The 16,020-nt window shown below is 68.8% G+C and overlaps 3 protein-coding genes across 6 annotated transcripts in view; 2 read left to right on the forward strand and 1 right to left on the reverse strand.

The window, feature by feature from the left end:
* Positions 1-299, reverse strand: part of ANKRD13B (ankyrin repeat domain 13B) — a 7,260-nt gene extending 6,961 nt beyond the window's left edge. For both annotated transcript variants that reach the window (XM_074922769.1, XM_074922770.1), the window contains exon 1: positions 167-299. In XM_074922769.1, the coding sequence (XP_074778870.1) occupies positions 167-277 (111 nt within the window). In that variant the 5' untranslated portion in view covers positions 278-299. The remainder of the gene's footprint in view (positions 1-166) is intronic.
* A 2,059-nt stretch (positions 300-2,358) lies between these two features.
* GIT1 (GIT ArfGAP 1) lies at positions 2,359-11,423 on the forward strand. Of its 3 annotated transcripts, XM_074922929.1 has the most exons (22): positions 2,359-2,492; positions 5,756-5,889; positions 5,975-6,087; positions 6,175-6,280; positions 6,368-6,454; positions 6,556-6,686; positions 6,775-6,869; positions 6,949-6,991; positions 7,197-7,223; positions 7,520-7,568; positions 7,653-7,725; positions 8,383-8,480; positions 8,573-8,684; positions 8,764-8,891; positions 8,974-9,126; positions 9,207-9,434; positions 9,552-9,605; positions 9,888-9,974; positions 10,086-10,159; positions 10,240-10,422; positions 10,560-10,623; positions 10,707-11,423. In XM_074922929.1, the coding sequence occupies exons 1-22, from the start codon at positions 2,441-2,443 to the stop codon at positions 10,917-10,919; spliced, it is 2,304 nt and encodes a 767-aa protein (XP_074779030.1). In that variant the 5' UTR covers positions 2,359-2,440; the 3' UTR covers positions 10,920-11,423. The 3 variants fall into 3 exon arrangements, with proteins under 3 accessions (XP_074779030.1, XP_074779031.1, XP_074779032.1); XM_074922930.1 differs by lacking the exon at positions 7,197-7,223; XM_074922931.1 differs by lacking the exons at positions 7,197-7,223; positions 9,552-9,605.
* A 303-nt stretch (positions 11,424-11,726) lies between these two features.
* Positions 11,727-16,005, forward strand: ABHD15 (abhydrolase domain containing 15). Its single transcript, XM_074922731.1, has 2 exons — positions 11,727-12,556; positions 13,643-16,005. The coding sequence occupies exons 1-2, from the start codon at positions 11,727-11,729 to the stop codon at positions 14,118-14,120; spliced, it is 1,308 nt and encodes a 435-aa protein (XP_074778832.1). The 3' UTR covers positions 14,121-16,005.
* The last annotated feature ends 15 nt before the right edge of the window (positions 16,006-16,020 follow it).

Here is a 16,020-nt window from a genome sequence, read left to right on the forward strand (position 1 = left end):
TCTCATCCCCATCCTCATCCCCACCATCCTCGTCTCCATCCTCATCCCCAACGCCGAGCAGCAGCCCGGCAGCATTGCATCAGCCCCAGCCGAACCGGGCCCGCGGCCCGGGGCTGTGGACGAGCCCGGGGGTGCCCCTTTAGCCCCCCCTCCCCCGCCCCCCCACCTGCTTGGCGCTGAGCTCCCGGTCCAGGTCGCGGGCGCGGTTGTGCCAGACGAGGTAGTGCAGCGGGTACCTGCCCTCCGGCCCCTTCCTGCCTGAGCAAGACGCGAGCATCCTCCGTGCATGCTGGAGCGGCGCGGCGGGCGCGGCGCGGGGCGGAGCGGGGCGCGGGGGGGGCCCGCGGGGCGGGGCGGGCACGGCACCTCCCGCCCGGTGCTTCCCCCCCACCCCTCCACCGCCCTCCCCTCCCCTCCCGCACCGCCCGGCCTCACGGGACTTGTAGTCGCCCTGCCCGGCATCGCCCCCTTTCCTCTTCCTCGCCCCCCCGCAACCCCCATCCCCGTACCGCTCAGCCCATCACCGCCCCCCCCCACCCCGCAAAGGCATCGTTCCTCTCCCTAATCTCCCTCCCCCCCCCCCCCCCCCCCCCCCCCCCCCCCCGGATGATTTCACCCCTCCCGGGTGACCCCAGCAGGCCCGGGCACATGGTGGGGCAGGGGCGAAGGCGGCGGGCAGAGGCTGTGTGGGGGGGGGTCACACGGCCCCCCCCTTTCCCCGGGGCAGCGGCAGGCGCAGGGGCCCCCAGCCCCGTTTCCTTTTCCGCCTGCGTTTCTCCGGGGCGGGCGTCGTGTTTTCCGGCTGCCGCCCGAGAACAATGCGAGGCCGGGCCTCTGCCGGCCGCCTCGGCCTCCCGCCGACGCCCCGCTTGCGGCCCCCCCGCCCCGCTGCCCCCCGCCCTGCCACGGGCCCAACTCCCTCGTCATTATTCTCCGTTTAGCCCCAGCGGTGGCGGCGGTGGTCGCATCCCCCCACCCCGGTCCCCGCAGAGCATCCCCCATCTCCCGCCAGCCCCGCTGCCCCGTGACGTCAGGAGCCATCTCCATGGCAAACAGCGGTGAGGTCACTGGGGGCACAGGCCGGACAGCCTGGCCCATGGCGGCGGGGGGCAGGATCTGGCCCCGCTCTGGGGGGTCCTGCCTGGGGTGGCTGTTGCCACAGGGGTCTGAACCCACAGCTGCCTGCGGGGCCCCCGTGGTGATAACGGGGTGTCCTCCTGCTGCTCCAAGTGCTAATGGGATCCCAGGGTGGGGAACAGACCCCAGATGGTCCCCTCGCCCTCCCCAAAATGTCCTGCTGGACACCCCGGGGGTGCTGTGGCCCACCCCACATATCCCCAGTGCAGTGTCCTGCCTGCACTGCTGGGGCGGGCAGGGGACCCCGATGTCCTGGGACTGCCTGCGCTGCACCCCGCGGTGCGCCTGGATGGGGCGGGGGGCGTGGGGGTGCGCAGGTAAGGGGGTGTGCGGCGCTGGCACCGGGAGCAGGACGAGGGGGGTGTGCAGGGCTGGGGCTGGATCAGGGGTAAGTGCCCAGAGCTAGTGCGGGGCTGCCCAAAGCAGGACTGGGATAACTGGGAAGTGCCCAGGGCTGGGACTAGGGGTGTGCGGGACCCACGACCAAGACCAGAGGGTGCCCGGGACCCAGAGGGGGGTGAACAGGACCAGGGCTGGGACCAGGACGAGGACTGTGCCCCAGACTGCGAAGGGGACCAGGAGGGCACTGAGCACCAGGACTGGGGTCAGAAGCAGGGCCAGGACCGGGAGCAGGACCGGGAGCCAGACTGGGAGCAGGACCGGGAGCAGGACCTGGACTGGGAGCAGAGCCAGGAGCAGGACTGGAGCTGGAGTAGGATTAGGAACAGCAGTAGGAGCGGGAGCAGGAGCCGGAGCAGGGCCAGGGGGATGCCCAGGAGCCGGCTGGGTTGCACAGGACCAGGCGGGGGGTGCTCAGGGCTGGAACCAGGCCCGGGGAGCGGGCCCGGGGGCGGGGGGCTGCCCCGGGCCTGGCCCAGGATACCCGGGGCCGGGAGCGAGCGGGCTGTGCCGGCGGCGGGTGCAGGTACCGGGGCGGGAGCAGGGAGCGGGGCGGAGGGGCGGGGGGTGTTGCGGGTGCGGGGCGGTGCCGGTGCCGGTGCGGGGCGGTCGCGGCGGCGCTGCCGGTGGCGGGGCGGGGGCGGCGCGGCCCCTCCTCCGCCGGGGCCGGGCCTGCGCCGCTTCCTGCGGAGCCGCCGGGCGCTGGGAGCAGCCGGCAGCCCCCGGCGCGCCGCGGCCCCGGGCCCCCGCCGCCGCCCCCGCCCCGCCCCGCCGCCCGGCCCCCCCCCATCCCCGCTCCCTCCCCCCCCCCCCACCTCCCCGCCCCCGGCGGGCCCGGGGGCGCCGCCGCCGCCGCCCCACGCTGGCGCAGAGGCCCGGGCCCGGGCCCGCCTCGCCGCTGAGGATGTCCCGGAAGGCGCCGCGGGCGGAGGTGTGCGCCGACTGCAGCGCCCCAGGTAAGGGCCAACCCCCCCCCGGCACCGGCACCGGACCCCCCGGGACGGCCCCGCTGCGCTCCATCCCTCCCCCACCAGCCTCCCGCCCCCCTCCCGGCGGGGCCCTTCGCACCTCGCGTTGCCACCCCCGGAGTGTGTCCCCCCCCTCCCGGAGCGTGCCTTGCGTTCCCCGGGACGGCCCCGGAGCCCCCTCTGCGCTCCCCGGTGTGCCCCCCAGTACACCCGCACACCCCCGGGAGCCCCCCCCTGCACCCCGTGGGTCCCCGCAGTACACCCACAGCACCCCCGGGAACCCCCTCGGCACTCCATGGTGCCCCCCAGTACACCCACAGCATCCTCGGGAGCCCCCTCGGCACCCCATTGTACCCCTCGGTACATCCTCAGCACCCCTGTGAGCCCCCACCCCGAAGCTCACCCCCTCTTTTTCATCTCCCACACCCCAAGCAAGGCCCCTTTGCACCCCCCCAGAACCATCCCCCCCCCCCTCCGGTGAGCCCCCTCTGCACCCTGCGGTGCACACCCAGGGCCCCCCCGCTGAGTCCCCCGCTCTGCCCCCCAGGAACCCTCTGATGTGCCCCCAGCGCAGCACCCTGGTGAGATCTCGGGGCCCCTTGGCGCACCCCATTTCCACCCCAGGAATCTCCCCGTACACCTCAAACGTGACCCCAATAACCCCCTGTGTCCTCTGTGCCACCCCGTTGCACCCAGTGTGCCCCCGCTGCACCCAGCCCCCCTCCCACACCACCCACAGCCTTTGCACCCCTCGCCGTGGGTGCTGCAGTCGTAGGCTGGGGACCTGCTGGTTGGTGCCAGCAGCACCGAGGACCCTGCAGATGGCAGGATGGGGGGGGGACACCCTCCTGCACCCCCCAGCACCCCGCAGCCAGCACCTACGCCAGCCGGATCAGGGCTCGGCGGTGCAGGCGAGCTGAGCTGGGCCAGTGGCGGCCACACTGCAAGCCACAGCCTGAGCCTGGGCAAGACGATTCGCATCCCCGGCGGTGCCGGTGCCCGCAGCCCCCGCACCGGGCAGGAGCCTGTGGGTGTCACAGTGGGGCTGGACCCCCAAATCCTGCCCACGGTAGGGCTGGACCCCCAAACTCTACCCATGGCCAGCTTGGGTGGCCCCCCAGCGATGAATGAACGGGGCTGAGAGTCGAGGCTCGCTCTGAGCCAGCCCCGGAAAGCTGCCCGCGGGCCAAGGCTGTGCCGAAATTATTCCGGCCACGTGCCAGTGGCCAGATCCTGCCAGGAGAACCGGCGGCACGCGTGGGTGTGGGGGTGCCCTGCCTCCGGTGGGTCCCCCACGCCGGCGGGCGAATGGGGGTCACGGGTGCTCGGGGCGGTGCTGAGGCTCCCTGCCGGGGCTGGGTGTGGGGGGTGGGAAATGGAAACCAGTTTCTTCCAATCTCTTATCGCCCGGCAGCCATGTGAGGAAATGAGTTATAAAGTCCAGAGGCCGCTTCCTACCGCGCCGACAGCACCCGCCGCCGCTGCCGGGGATGCGCTGCCCAGCCCTGCGTGGTGGGGTGCCCGTGGGGTGCCCCGGTCCCTCTGTCCGGGCTCCCTTGGCCCAATCCTGCTCCACTGGCCCGGTGCAGGGATGCCAGCCGGCCCCAGCCCTCCCCTCCCCAGTGCGGGGCTGAGTGCTGGGGGTCCCGGGGTCAGCCCATACCCCAGTGCAGGAACAGAGACACCAGGAGCTCCCCTTGGGCTCCACCACCCTCCCAGGGTTTGGGGGTGCCCCCATGCCAGCGCTCCCCAAGCTGCTGCCATGCCCACCCGCATCCTGCAGCATCCCGGCTGCCCTCTCCAGCGGGTCGGGGGGTGCCTCCCCGGGGGTACCCCAGATCCCAGTGCCGGCCGGCTCCCCTCCGCCCCCAGCGCAGAGCGTCCTGTTCCCGGCAGCGCCCCGTGGGCCGCGGGCGCGAAGGCGCAGATGCCGCCGCGCCGGCTGCCAAGGCGCTGCCATCTGTGTGCACGGGGCTGCCAGGCTGGGGGGGACAATACCTCCCCCCCCCCCCTCCCCCAGCCACCCAACCTCAGCCCCAGGGCACTGCAGCACTGCAGGGCTGGGTCACCCCCAAAACGACGTCCGCAGGGCTCTTGGTGGGGCGGTGGGGGGTGGCTTGGGGAGTTGTCCAGGACCCTGCTGTGAGGAGGGAGGGGGGGGCCCTGGCTGGCTGCCCGCCTTCCTCTGCGGGGTCGTGGGGCCACCGTCGCCCCGTCTGGACAGTGCTGCCACCTCCCCCAGGCCCTGTACCCCCTGGGCCTGGGGCTTTACCCTCTCATGGGGTGGGGAGGTGTTTGTGTAGGCCCTACAGAAACACGGGGTGGTGGGGCCGGGCAGAGGCTGGCAGGACCCCCCCGCGGCGCTCGGCAGAAGGGCCACCCGGGGACAGTTCAGCATCGACACCCCGTGCCTGGCCACGTATCACAGGAGGGGACTGTGACCCCGTGGGTGGGGGTCCCCAAATCCTGCCCTCGGTCCTTCCGGGGGTGGCTGTGGCCCAACAGCCACACCGCACACCGTGGGGCCAGACCCCCCACCCCAGGCCAGCCCCAGGACCTATTTTTGGGGTGCGGGCGTGGGGAGCTGCCGCTCAGCCGGGAACGGGGCCCCCGCGGGTGCCGGGGCTGGTGCCAGCGCGGGGCCGGCGCGGCCGCTCAAACAGCCCTTTGTTCCCAGTAGGGACACAAAGGGCTCCAGTCCGGCCGGGCCGGGGCCAGCAGCCGGGGCTGGGGGGGGTTATGGCAGCGTGGGGGGGGCCACAGCACCTACCCCGAGAGCCGGGGTGCTCTGCGGGGTGGCCTGGGGTGGGTGCTGAGGCTGCAGAGCTGGTGACCACCGTACGTGGGAGCCCACGGGCTGGGGGTGCCCACCCACTGCGGGTCACACACACACGCCCGCTCCGGACACCCCTGAATGCCCATCTTGGGGCTCGGGGGGTGCACGGCCTCGCCGGGTGCTGCAGCGGGTCAGGGTGCCCCTGCTCAGGGTGCGCTGCCACAGGGCTGGCATCGTCCCTGTCACCGGCCACCCTCCCGGTGGGGGAGGCCAAATCCTGCCCCCCGCTTTTGGCTGGTGCCTGGTTGCTACGGGAAACCTGTGGGTTTTCTCAGGCGATGGGCTGAGCCCCTCGCTGTCGTCTGGGAGACAGTCACTGTGGCAACACATCACCCCCCTATCCCCCCCCCCAGCTACATGGGGAGGGGACCTCGGTGACGGGGACACCCAGTGACACCCCTGTACCACCCCACAGACCCTGGCTGGGCCTCCATCAACCGCGGGGTGCTCATCTGCGACGAGTGCTGCAGCGTGCACCGCAGCCTGGGCCGCCACATCTCCATCGTCAAGCACCTGCGCCACAGCCCCTGGCCCGCCACCCTGCTCCAGGTGGGTGCTGGCCCCGTGGGGATGTGGAGGAGGACACCCCCAGGGACCCCCCCACGCCCACTGGGCCCTGCCTCTCCCCCCGCAGATGGTTCACACCTTGGCAAGCAACGGGGCCAACTCCATCTGGGAGCACTCGCTGCTGGATCCGGCCCAGGTGCAGAGCGGGCGCCGGAAGGCAAATCCCCAGGATAAAGTGCAGTAAGTGCCCCCCGCGCCCTGGGGAGGGGGTCAGCACCAGCCAGGCACCCCCCCTTCACCCCACAACTTGCCACTAACCCCCTCCAGCCCCACCAAGTCGGAGTTCATCCGCGCCAAGTACCAGATGCTGGCCTTCGTCCACAAGCTGCCCTGCCGGGACGATGACGGCGTCACTGCCAAGGACCTCAGCAAGGTGGGGCGCAGGCTGGGGGTGTGGGGACACCCCCTCAGCAGCCGGGATGGCTCCCCCCCGCCCCTTACCCACCTCTCCTCTCCACAGCAATTGCACTCGAGCGTGCGGACGGGCAACCTGGAGACCTGCCTGCGTCTGCTCTCCCTGGGCGCCCAGGCCAACTTCTTCCACCCGGTGAGCGCCGCTGGGGCTCGGGGTCCGTGGGGGGACGGTGTTGGGCTTTCGGGGGGGTCCCCACGGGCAGGCCGCGGGGCTGAGGCTGCCCGTACCCACAGGAAAAAGGCACCACGCCGCTGCACGTGGCCGCCAAAGCCGGCCAGATCCTGCAGGCAGAGCTGCTGGTGGTCTACGGTGCCGACCCCGGGGCGCCCGACGTGAACGGCCGGACCCCCATCGACTACGCCAGGTGAGGGTGGGGAGGGGGAGGCGGGGAGGGTCACCCTTGCCTGTACCCCCTCCGTGGGGTGGGCATCACCCCTGCTGTCCTCTCACAGGCAGGCGGCCCAGCACGAGCTGGCAGAGCGGCTGGTGGAGTGCCAGTACGAGCTGACCGACCGGCTGGCCTTTTACCTCTGCGGCAGGAAGCCGGGTGAGCGTGGGGGTCCGGGGGGGGGTGCTTAGCCCAGGGGGGGCACGGGGTCCCGCTCACCACCCCTCTCTTTGCACAGACCACAAGAACGGGCACTACATCATCCCGCAAATGGCAGACAGGTGAGTGCCCGGCGCCCGTGGCCCCGCCGCCCTGTCCCGTGTCCCCCCCGGTGTCCCCGCTGGGCCAAGGGGGGGAACCCGGTCACCTCGCTGTGACTGGCACTGGAGCATCCCCGGGGAAGGTGGAGGGGGGGGTCCGCGTGCCCACGCGTTTAACATCCGCCTTTATCCTGTTCTTCCCCCCGCTGCCTTCTCCGGAGCGCAGGGTGCGCCCAAAGTGCATGGCACAGAGGTATTGTCTGCTCGGCTCTCGGCTCCGGGGGCCCCCCCGTGCCACTGGCATGGGCCCCCCCTGCAGCCCCGGCCGCTCGGCCCAGCCGAGCACCCGGGGAGGGGGATCCCACTCGCCCCCTGCCACCTCATCCCCCTGTGCCTGCTTGCCAGCCCTGCTCGGTGAAGCCCCCCGCACCCAAGGGAGGGTCCCTGTCCTGGTGGGGTGCAGCTGGGGACTGTTTCAGTGGGGATGGGCCAGGAATAACCCCCGTTTTGTGTCTCCCCCACCTCCCCATGCCTGCCCACCCCCCCCAGCCTGGACCTCTCCGAGCTGGCCAAAGCAGCCAAAAAGAAGCTGCAAGCGGTGAGTGGGGGCCGGGGCAGGGCTGGGGGGGGGTCCCATCCGCCCCTCCCGTCCCGCCTGACGCCATCCCCTGTCCCGCTGCAGCTCAGCAATCGCCTCTTCGAGGAACTGGCCATGGACGTCTATGACGAGGTGGACCGTCGGGAGAACGATGCGGGTGAGCGGGGTGCAGGGTGCAGCCCCCAAAAAAGGCTGGGGCGGGCGGCGTGGCGCGGGGAGGAGCAGCTGGCGGGGCCGCGGTTGAGCCCAGCGCTCCCCCCCCCCCCCCCCCCCCCCCTATCTGGATCCGTCCGCCGGGACCGCAGGCCCCTCCTTCCTCATTCCTCCGGCCGGGGAGGTTTGCTCCGTGTGAGGGGCCGCCGCCGGGCGCTGGGGCTGGGGTGCTGTCGGAGGTGGGTGCCGGGCCCCCCCCGGGGATGGAGGGGTTAGCCTGGAGGGGTGTCCTTGAGCTTGGGGGGTGGTGGGGTGGTGGCCACCCCGTTTTCATGGCAGGGTGGGCACCAACGGGAATGCCAAACCCTCTCCCTGCTGGCTGGGGGGGTGCACAGCTGGTGCCCCAAAGGGTGAGGAGCTGGGGGTCCTTGCTGGGGGGCGCAGGGGGGACCCCAGCCCCACGGGGCGGCTGGGGGAGGCGATTCCCGTCAGCCGGGCCGGGCTCTGTTCCCAGCCCCGGCAGCCTGGCCCCGCGCCCGCGCCTGCGTCCTGCCGGCTCCGTCGCCGGTCCCAGGCCCTGCGGCCTCTCGCTCCGGGGTTGGGGGGGGTGTCCGGCCCCCGCAGCCCCCCCGGGGGTCTGATGCCGGGTGCCTGCCTGCAGTCTGGCTGACAACACAGAACCACAGCACGCTGGTGACAGAGCGCAGCGCTGTCCCCTTCCTCCCTGTCAACCCCGAGTACTCAGCCACACGCAACCAGGTAAGACCCCCCAGGCTTCACGACCCCCCTGCTCCTCCCTACCTTGTACCCAGACACCTGCTCATCCCCCTTTTTCCCCCCTTCCTTCCCAGGGCCGGCAAAAGCTGGCCAGGTTCAACGCCAGGGAGTTCGCCACCTTGCTCATCGACATCCTCGGGGAAGCCAAGCGCCGGCAGCAAGGGAAGAGTCTGCTGAGCCCCACGGGTGAGGAACGGGGGCCAGCAAGGTGGGGCTGAGCCATTACCCCCTGTCCTGTGCTCAGCACCCCCCTGCCTTCCCCCAGACGCCCTCGACTACTCTCTGCGAAGCCAGAGCGACTTGGACGACCAGCACGACTACGACAGCGTCGCCTCCGACGAGGACACGGACCAGGAGCTGCTGCGCAACGCCTCCCGCAACAACCGTGCCAGGGTGAGCCCCAGAATCCCCCTCCAGACTCACCCCCCCACTCTCCCAGCTCCGGGATCCTGGTGCTGAGCCCCTCTCCCTGCAGAGCATGGACTCCTCCGACCTCTCGGACGGCCCCATCACGCTGCAGGAGTACCTGGAGGTGAAGAAAGCTCTGGCTGCCTCCGAAGCCAAGGTGCAGCAGCTGATGAAGGTGAACAACAGCCTGAGCGACGAGCTGCGCCGGCTGCAGCGCGAGGTGGGTGCGGTGGGACCCCCCCAGCTCCCTCAGCATACCCCGCTCCTTTGCTGATGCCTCTCCCCCGGCCCCGGCTGCAGATCCACAAGCTGCAGGCAGAGAACACACAGATCCGGCAGCAGACGGGTCCCACGCACCCAACCCCGACCCCCAGCGAGCGGCCAGAGCACGGGCACCCCCCGGGCACGACCCCCCCGCACCGCCGGGACCGCCAGGCCTTCTCCATGTACGAGCCGGGCTCGGCGCTGAAACCCTTCGGGCAGCCGGTGGAGGAGCTGGTGACGCGGCTGCAGCCCTTTGGCGCCGGTGTGAGTGTCCTGGGGAGGGTGGGGGGGGTGTTTTTGGGGTGCAACTGTCCCCCTCCCCAGCCCCCCAGGGTGCTGGGTCCCATCCCCGCGGGGCCGTAACCTTTGGTGTGTCGCCAGGAGGTGGAGGACGAGGCTCTGTACTCCATGCACATCCCGGCCAGCGTGTACCGGGTAAGGGAGCCGCAGCGGGGGCGGCTCCTGCATGGCACGTGGTGGCCGTCACCCCCTCCTGGGACCGGCCCTCCATGCCGTCCTGGGACGTCCTGTCCCCCCGCCAACCTGCACCCCCCGGGTCAGGCCGGGAACCTCCCCGGGGGATGGTGGCCGCGGGACGTTCCTGCATGCAGGGCGGCAGTGTCCCCTGTGCTCGTCCTCCCCTGCACGTCACCGGGATCAGCTCCGGACCCTTCTGCGCCCCGTTCAGCACCGGCTTCCCCTCTCTTCCCCCTCCAGATCCGGAAAGGTCCGTCTGCCTCCTCGGTGCCCTTTCCCCCATCCTCCCCGCTGCTCTCCTGCCCACCTGACGGTGCCCGGCACATGGTGATGTACCGGGGTGGGGGGGGAGGGAGGCAGCTTCTGGGGTGGGGGGACCCCAACCCTGCAACGGGGACGGGGACAGGCAGGGCCTGACGCTGCTCCTCTCCCCTCTAGAGCAAACTGGACCGACACGGCAGCGGCACCGACAGCGACTACGACAACACGCAGGCGGGTGAGGTCCTGATCAGGTGAGTGCTGGGGCTGGGGGCTGCGCTGCGGGCTGGGGGCTGGCACTGACCCCTCAGGGGGTGTTGGTCGGTCCCCGCAGCATGGAGGGGAAGCGGTTTGTGGAGCTGAGCAAGGATGAGGACTTCCCCCACGAGCTGGACCCGCTGGACGGGGAGCTGGACCCTGGGCTGCCCAGCACGGAGGACGTCATCCTCAAAACCGAGCAGGTCACCAAGAACATCCAGGAGCTGCTGCGGGCGGCACAGGAGTCCAAGCACGACAGGTAGGGCTGGGGCACAGCCGGGGGGGGTCCATCCGGCCCCCCCTGGTCCTAGGGGCTGTGTAAACATGGGGCCACCCCATAGTCGGGAGCCATTGTTCCCCCCCACCCAGTGCTCACCCCCCTCTGCTTGCCCCCAGCTTCGTGCCCTGCTCGGAGAAGATCCACTCGGCCGTGACGGAGATGGCATCGCTCTTCCCCAAGGTCGGAGGGGTAGGGTTGGGGTCCGCAGGGGTAGGGTTGGGGTCACCGGCGGGTCCTGACGCCGCTCCCCTGCCCCGCTGCAGAAGCCAGCGCTGGAGACGGTGCGGAGCTCCCTGCGGCTGCTCAACGCCAGCGCCTACCGGCTGCAGAGCGAGTGCCGCAAAACCGTCCCCCCCGAGCCAGGTGCCGCCGTGGACTACCAGCTCCTGACCCAGCAGGTCATCCAGTGTGCCTACGACATCGCCAAGGCCGCCAAGCAGCTGGTCACCATCACCACTCGCGAGAAGAAGCAGTGAGCGCCGGCCCGCGTCCCCCCCCACCCCAACCCCAACCCCACACCCCCCCCGGCCCCCGCGCTCTCCGTCTCTCCCTCCCCTCTGGGGCGAGCAAGTGGCCTTTAGCCCACGGGGAACCGGGGTGTGGGGCGAGCCCCCCCCCCCTCATCCCCCGCGCCGCTGAGGAGCTGGTGCTCAGCCTGCGGGGTCGGTGCCCGCATCCCCCTGTACAGACCCCCCCTGCCCCCCCCGCGGCACGCGCCTAACTTATCCTGTACATAGCCTGTGTAGCTGTCCGTGGCGGCGGTGGCAATGTACCCCCCCACCCCGCAAAGCCCCTCGCCGGGCGGCCGGTACCCCCGGGACCGCCCGCAGCGTTACACTGGACCGGGGCGCCCGTGGGGGCCCCCCCCTGCCCCCGTCCCTGGGCGTCCTGCCCCCCCTCCCCGCGCCGGGGCCGCGCTCCCTACTGTAAGATGTGTCCTTGTACATTTGTATCAATAAAGGTGTGAGCATTGCACGGGCCCCCAGCCCCACGGCTCCTGCGGCGATGGAGGGGGGGTCCCGTCGCCCCCAGGATGTGCCTGCAGGGTATTCACACCCCACACACCCACTCCCCCCCCCGCCAGCACCATGCAGGGCTCGGCCACGTGTCCCTCCCGTTTCACCCAGTCCCCTTGGCCCCGGCTGGCGGCTGATCACACCGTCCCCGGCGTGGCCCCAGCGCTCGCCCAGCCCCGGGGCTGGGCTTTCCCGGCACGGCCCCCGCCATCGTTCTGTGAACCTGCCGAGCACCGGGGGCTGCTGGCCGGGGCTCCCGCCACCACCATGGTGTCCCTCGAGGGTTTGGTGGCTGCAGCCACGGTGCTCCTTGGCCTCCTGGCCTGGCGCCTTTGGACGGGGAGGCTGGAGGTGCCTGGAGACTGGGGAGAGGAGGAGAAGGAAGAGGAGGGGATCCCCTTCATCGCCGAGGATGGCTCAGGGCGCTACCAGCTGCTGTGTAAGCCCTCAGCGCTGGCCCAGCACCTGGTGCGGAGCTTGGGGCGGTCGGCGGCGTTGCGGGGGGGCCACTGGCCGTGGCCACGCTGGCCTCGGCTCCAGATGCTGTGGCAGCTCCTGCAGCCTCCCGAGCTGGAGCCGGTGGTGGCCCGGGAGCTCCTCCAGCTGCCCGACGCTGGGCTGGTGGCCCTGGACTGGCTGGTGGGGCCGTGGGGGGCTGCGGGGGGTGGCGGTGGGGGGGGCCCCAGCCTGGTGCTGCTGCTCATCCCCAACGCCGCCGGGAAGGTGACGGGAGGGCTGCTGCAGCTGGGGCTGCGGGCGCTGGAGCGGGGCTTCATCCCCGTCATCTTCAACCGCCGGGGCCACAACGGCTGCCCCCTCACCACCCCCCGGCTCCAGCCCTTCGGGGACCCCGGGGACTTGCGGGAGGCGGTGACCTACCTGCGCTGCCGCCACCCTGCCACCCCGCTGCTGGCCGTCAGCGAGGGCTCAGGCTCGGGGCTACTGCTTGCCTACCTGGGCGAGAGTGGCTCCTCCAGCCGCCTGGCCGCCGCTGCCTGCATCTCCCCCGTCTTCCGCGGCCGGGACTGGTTTGAAGCCGGGATGCCTTGGCTCTACGAGTGGCCGCTGCTCCTGCACCTCAAGCGGGGACTCAGCAGGTCAGTGGGGTCCCTCAGGCTGGTGGGGGGTGGGAAGGGGTGCCCCCAGAGCCCCTCAGCCATCCCTGGGGCGGAGGGGGGGGTGCAATGGGCGCCACTGCCGGCATCGGGGCAGAGGTGCTGAGAGCAGCAAAATGTGCTGGTTAATGAACACCAGCCTGGAGCCGGCTGCTGCGGGGCCAGCTTGGCCTCCACGTGCTCCCTGGCCCAGCTGGGGCTGTGACAGCATCTCGGGGTCCCCTGTGTCACCTCGGCGCAGCAGCACTGGGTGGGTTGGCAAAGCCCCCTGCGTTGCGCTGGACCCTGGGGGCTGAGTGGGACTGGCCTCAACCCGCTGCGCTGCTGCTTGCCCCCAGCACTCGACTTGCCCTGGGAGGGTTGGGGGGGCCACAACCACTGACCCACAGCCTGGTTGGGGGCTGTGGCAACTGCCACCCCCTTCCTGAGGGCGCAGGGTCCCCGTTGCCCAACACGGCCACGCTGGGGAGGGCCAAGTACTGGTGCGGGCTGGGATGGGAGACAAACCACCCCGTGCCAAGGCCTTGAGCAAGCGGCTCCTCCCCGGGTGGTGCTGAGCCTGGGGGGGGGGGGGAATGGGACACAAAGGGGCTCCGCTGGTGGGCAAATGAGAGGCCCAAAAAAATGCAGCCGAACCCCCAAAATGTTGAGGCAAACCAGCGCCAAGCCGGGGCTCAGCAAAGCCGGGGTGGGCGCAGGCAGGCACAGTTCACTGCAGGGCTGGGGGGCAGGGGAGGGTTTCTGTTGGCCAGGTGGTGGTGGCGGGGGGGTTGGCAGGAGGGTGTTTTCCACCCCACCCCCCCACCCCCTCCCACCATTTCCCGATACCCATTGCAAGCGCTGCTGCCATAGCAACGGAGAGGAGTGCTGGCTGCCTCCCGTTGCCATGGTACCCAGCCTGGCACAGGCTGCACTGCGGGGATCCCCCCCCACCTCCAGCATCCCCAGCAAAAGGGGCTGGGACCAGGACCCCCAAACCAGCTGCAGGGAAGGGGGTGGGGGCTTGCGGCCACCCCCCCGTCCCCGTGCGCAGGGCTGTGGCCCACGGTGGCCACCCCATCCCCGCAGGTACGCGGGGTCCCTGGCCGAGGCGGTGGATGTGGAGGGGCTGTTGGGCAGCCGCTCGCTGCGGGAGCTGGAGGAATCCCTCTTCTGCCGGACCAAGAGCCGCCCCACCACCTGGGAGACCTACTGGGAACGCAACGAGCCCCTGCGCGACGCCGACGAGGCGGCCGTGCCCGTGCTGTGCCTCTGCAGCGCCGACGACCCCGTCCGCGGCCCCCCGGCCCGCAGCCTGCCCCTGGAGCTCTTCCGCAGCAGCCCCTACTTCTTCCTGCTGCTGACCCCCCACGGGGGCCACTGCGGCTTCCCCCGGCGGGGGCCGGGGCGCTGCTGGGGACACGAGGCCGTGCTGGAGTATTTCAGGGCCATGGCAGAGTTCCTGCGGGCTGAGGAGCGGAGGAAGGGGCTGCCACGGCCCCGCAGGTGGGGGGGTCCCGCTGTCGAGCCCCCCGTTTTCACCTGGCAGAGGTCCTACACCCGGTAGCCCCCAGGGAAGGGTCCCACATGCTGGGGTGGGGGGTGTCAGAAAGGCAGGCAGACACTCCGTGTACTAAAATTACTTTATTACAGTTGATTTTTTTTTCTTTTTTAACATTTCCTTTGCTATGATACAAAGGATACTTACAAACAAAATATTACATATGACCTTATTTTTTTCTCTTCTCTTATTTTCTGACAACTTGGTAACAGCTTTAAATGCACAATCTATACAATTAATACAGGTTATATATGAGCTATAACGTATGTTGAACCAGAAGAATACCAGAATACTGACAATATACTGTACATTAAGCCTTATCAGTTAGTGCTCGTGGCATTTTCTACAAGAAGGAAAACGCACACCTGTAGATTCACTCATACCAGCTGGTGCTACCAGACATGGAAGCAGGAAGGAGTTTAATTCCCCTGGTTAAATCCTTCGTGGCCCATCACCGTGGTGCTGGGCCTGGGAACCTCAGACCAGTGTTCATAGTAAAACAGCAGATATGTGTGTGTTTTTTCTAACTAACGCTCCGCAGCACAAAACCCTGCGGCCGGGCACCTTCCCCCCCGCACCGCGGCAGCCGGGCTTTGCCGGGTCTGGATGATGCCCCAGAGCAGGCGGCCACGGCGCTGGGCGAGCTCTTGTTGGGGAGCTGGACCTCCTTACGGAGCGGGAGAGGAGGAAGAGGAGGAGGAGGAGGAGGAGGAGAGGAAAAGCAGCAACAGCTTTGCTGTCATCAGTAGGCAGCTCTCGAGTTTGTGCACATGAACAGGCGGGCGCCGAGGGGGGAAGAGCAAGCCCAAGGCACGTGGCTCCCCCCCGGCACGGCTCGGCCGAACCGCGGGGCTTGTGCCCGGCAAAACCTCCGCTGGGGTGGGCAGGCGGCGGGGCTGGAGCTGCCCAGCGGTTACCTGCTCGCCAGGAAAGGTTTGCTTTTGTTTCGCAGCCAAAGCTAGAGTTGTGTGGCTACAGGTGTGCACTTCCCCTCCTCCCGCCATGGTCTATGTTGGACTGATAAGGTTACATTTTTGTTTATTTATTTTTTTTTTTTTTAAAGCAACCAGTAAGTGAAGCGTTTTTAGTTGACTGGCAAAAGACCTGGCATTTGCACAGAAGCTGCAAATGGAAAATAGCCATCCCCTCCTCCCACCCGCTGCATCCCAGCCCAGAAAATCCCAAACTGTTGGTGGAAGAAAAAAAAAACAACAAAAACAAAAACAAAAACAGGGGTGGAGGAGAGGAAGGGGAGGGGGAACAGGTTGGAAAATACCAGGTTTGAGTTAACAATTCCTCGACTTCACACAATGCTTGTGCAAAAAGAAACAAAACCCCCAAACAAACAAAAACCAAAACCAGAAACATGCTGGAAATAATGAAAACAAATGGAAAGTAATATATAAAATTAAAAATATAAATAGGATGTCTGGCTGACTGGTAGAAGAATAGGTCATTTAGGTTACAAAAAGGAATATACATTCAAGAGGCTCTGAACCCAGTGGGGTAACTGATGTTAAACTTGTGTTAATAGTTAGGCTAGAATTCTCAAGTTTGTCTTTAAAATCTTCACAATACAAGCAAGCTATTTTTAAAAAATATACACTATACACACCTCACACAGCTTCTCCTATCCGTATTACACACGTTACGCTACCCTCCCATCCACTAAACCAAGGGGGTTCCCCCCGCTAAGGTACGCAGGGTGGGCCCCCCCCTTCCCGACCCACTGGTGTCGGTGGGGCAGCGACGGCTGCAGAGCCCCAGGCAGGTCCCTTGGCCCTCCACATCTTACCACAACCTTCTTAAGCATTTACAAGTCACCAAAGGGCTGTAGCCTTTTATGTTATACACACTTCACTTTGTAACGTTAATTATTTACATCAGGGCTGCCCCCTCCCTCCCC

The sequence above is a fragment of the Athene noctua genome, chromosome 19 (genome assembly GCF_965140245.1).
Source record: "Athene noctua chromosome 19, bAthNoc1.hap1.1, whole genome shotgun sequence".
Lineage (NCBI taxonomy): Eukaryota > Metazoa > Chordata > Aves > Strigiformes > Strigidae > Athene > Athene noctua.

Coding starts and splice junctions, on each gene's coding strand:
- GIT1 (XM_074922929.1), top strand. CDS start 2,441: ATGTCCCGGAAGGCGCCGCGGGCGGAGGTGTGCGCCGACTGCAGCGCC. Junction 6,687..6,774: donor ACCCCCATCGACTACGCCAG/GTGAGGGTGGGG, acceptor GTCCTCTCACAG/GCAGGCGGCCCAGCACGAGC. Junction 10,624..10,706: donor TGGCATCGCTCTTCCCCAAG/GTCGGAGGGGTA, acceptor GCCCCGCTGCAG/AAGCCAGCGCTGGAGACGGT.
- ABHD15 (XM_074922731.1), top strand. CDS start 11,727: ATGGTGTCCCTCGAGGGTTTGGTGGCTGCAGCCACGGTGCTCCTTGGC. Junction 12,557..13,642: donor CTCAAGCGGGGACTCAGCAG/GTCAGTGGGGTC, acceptor CCATCCCCGCAG/GTACGCGGGGTCCCTGGCCG.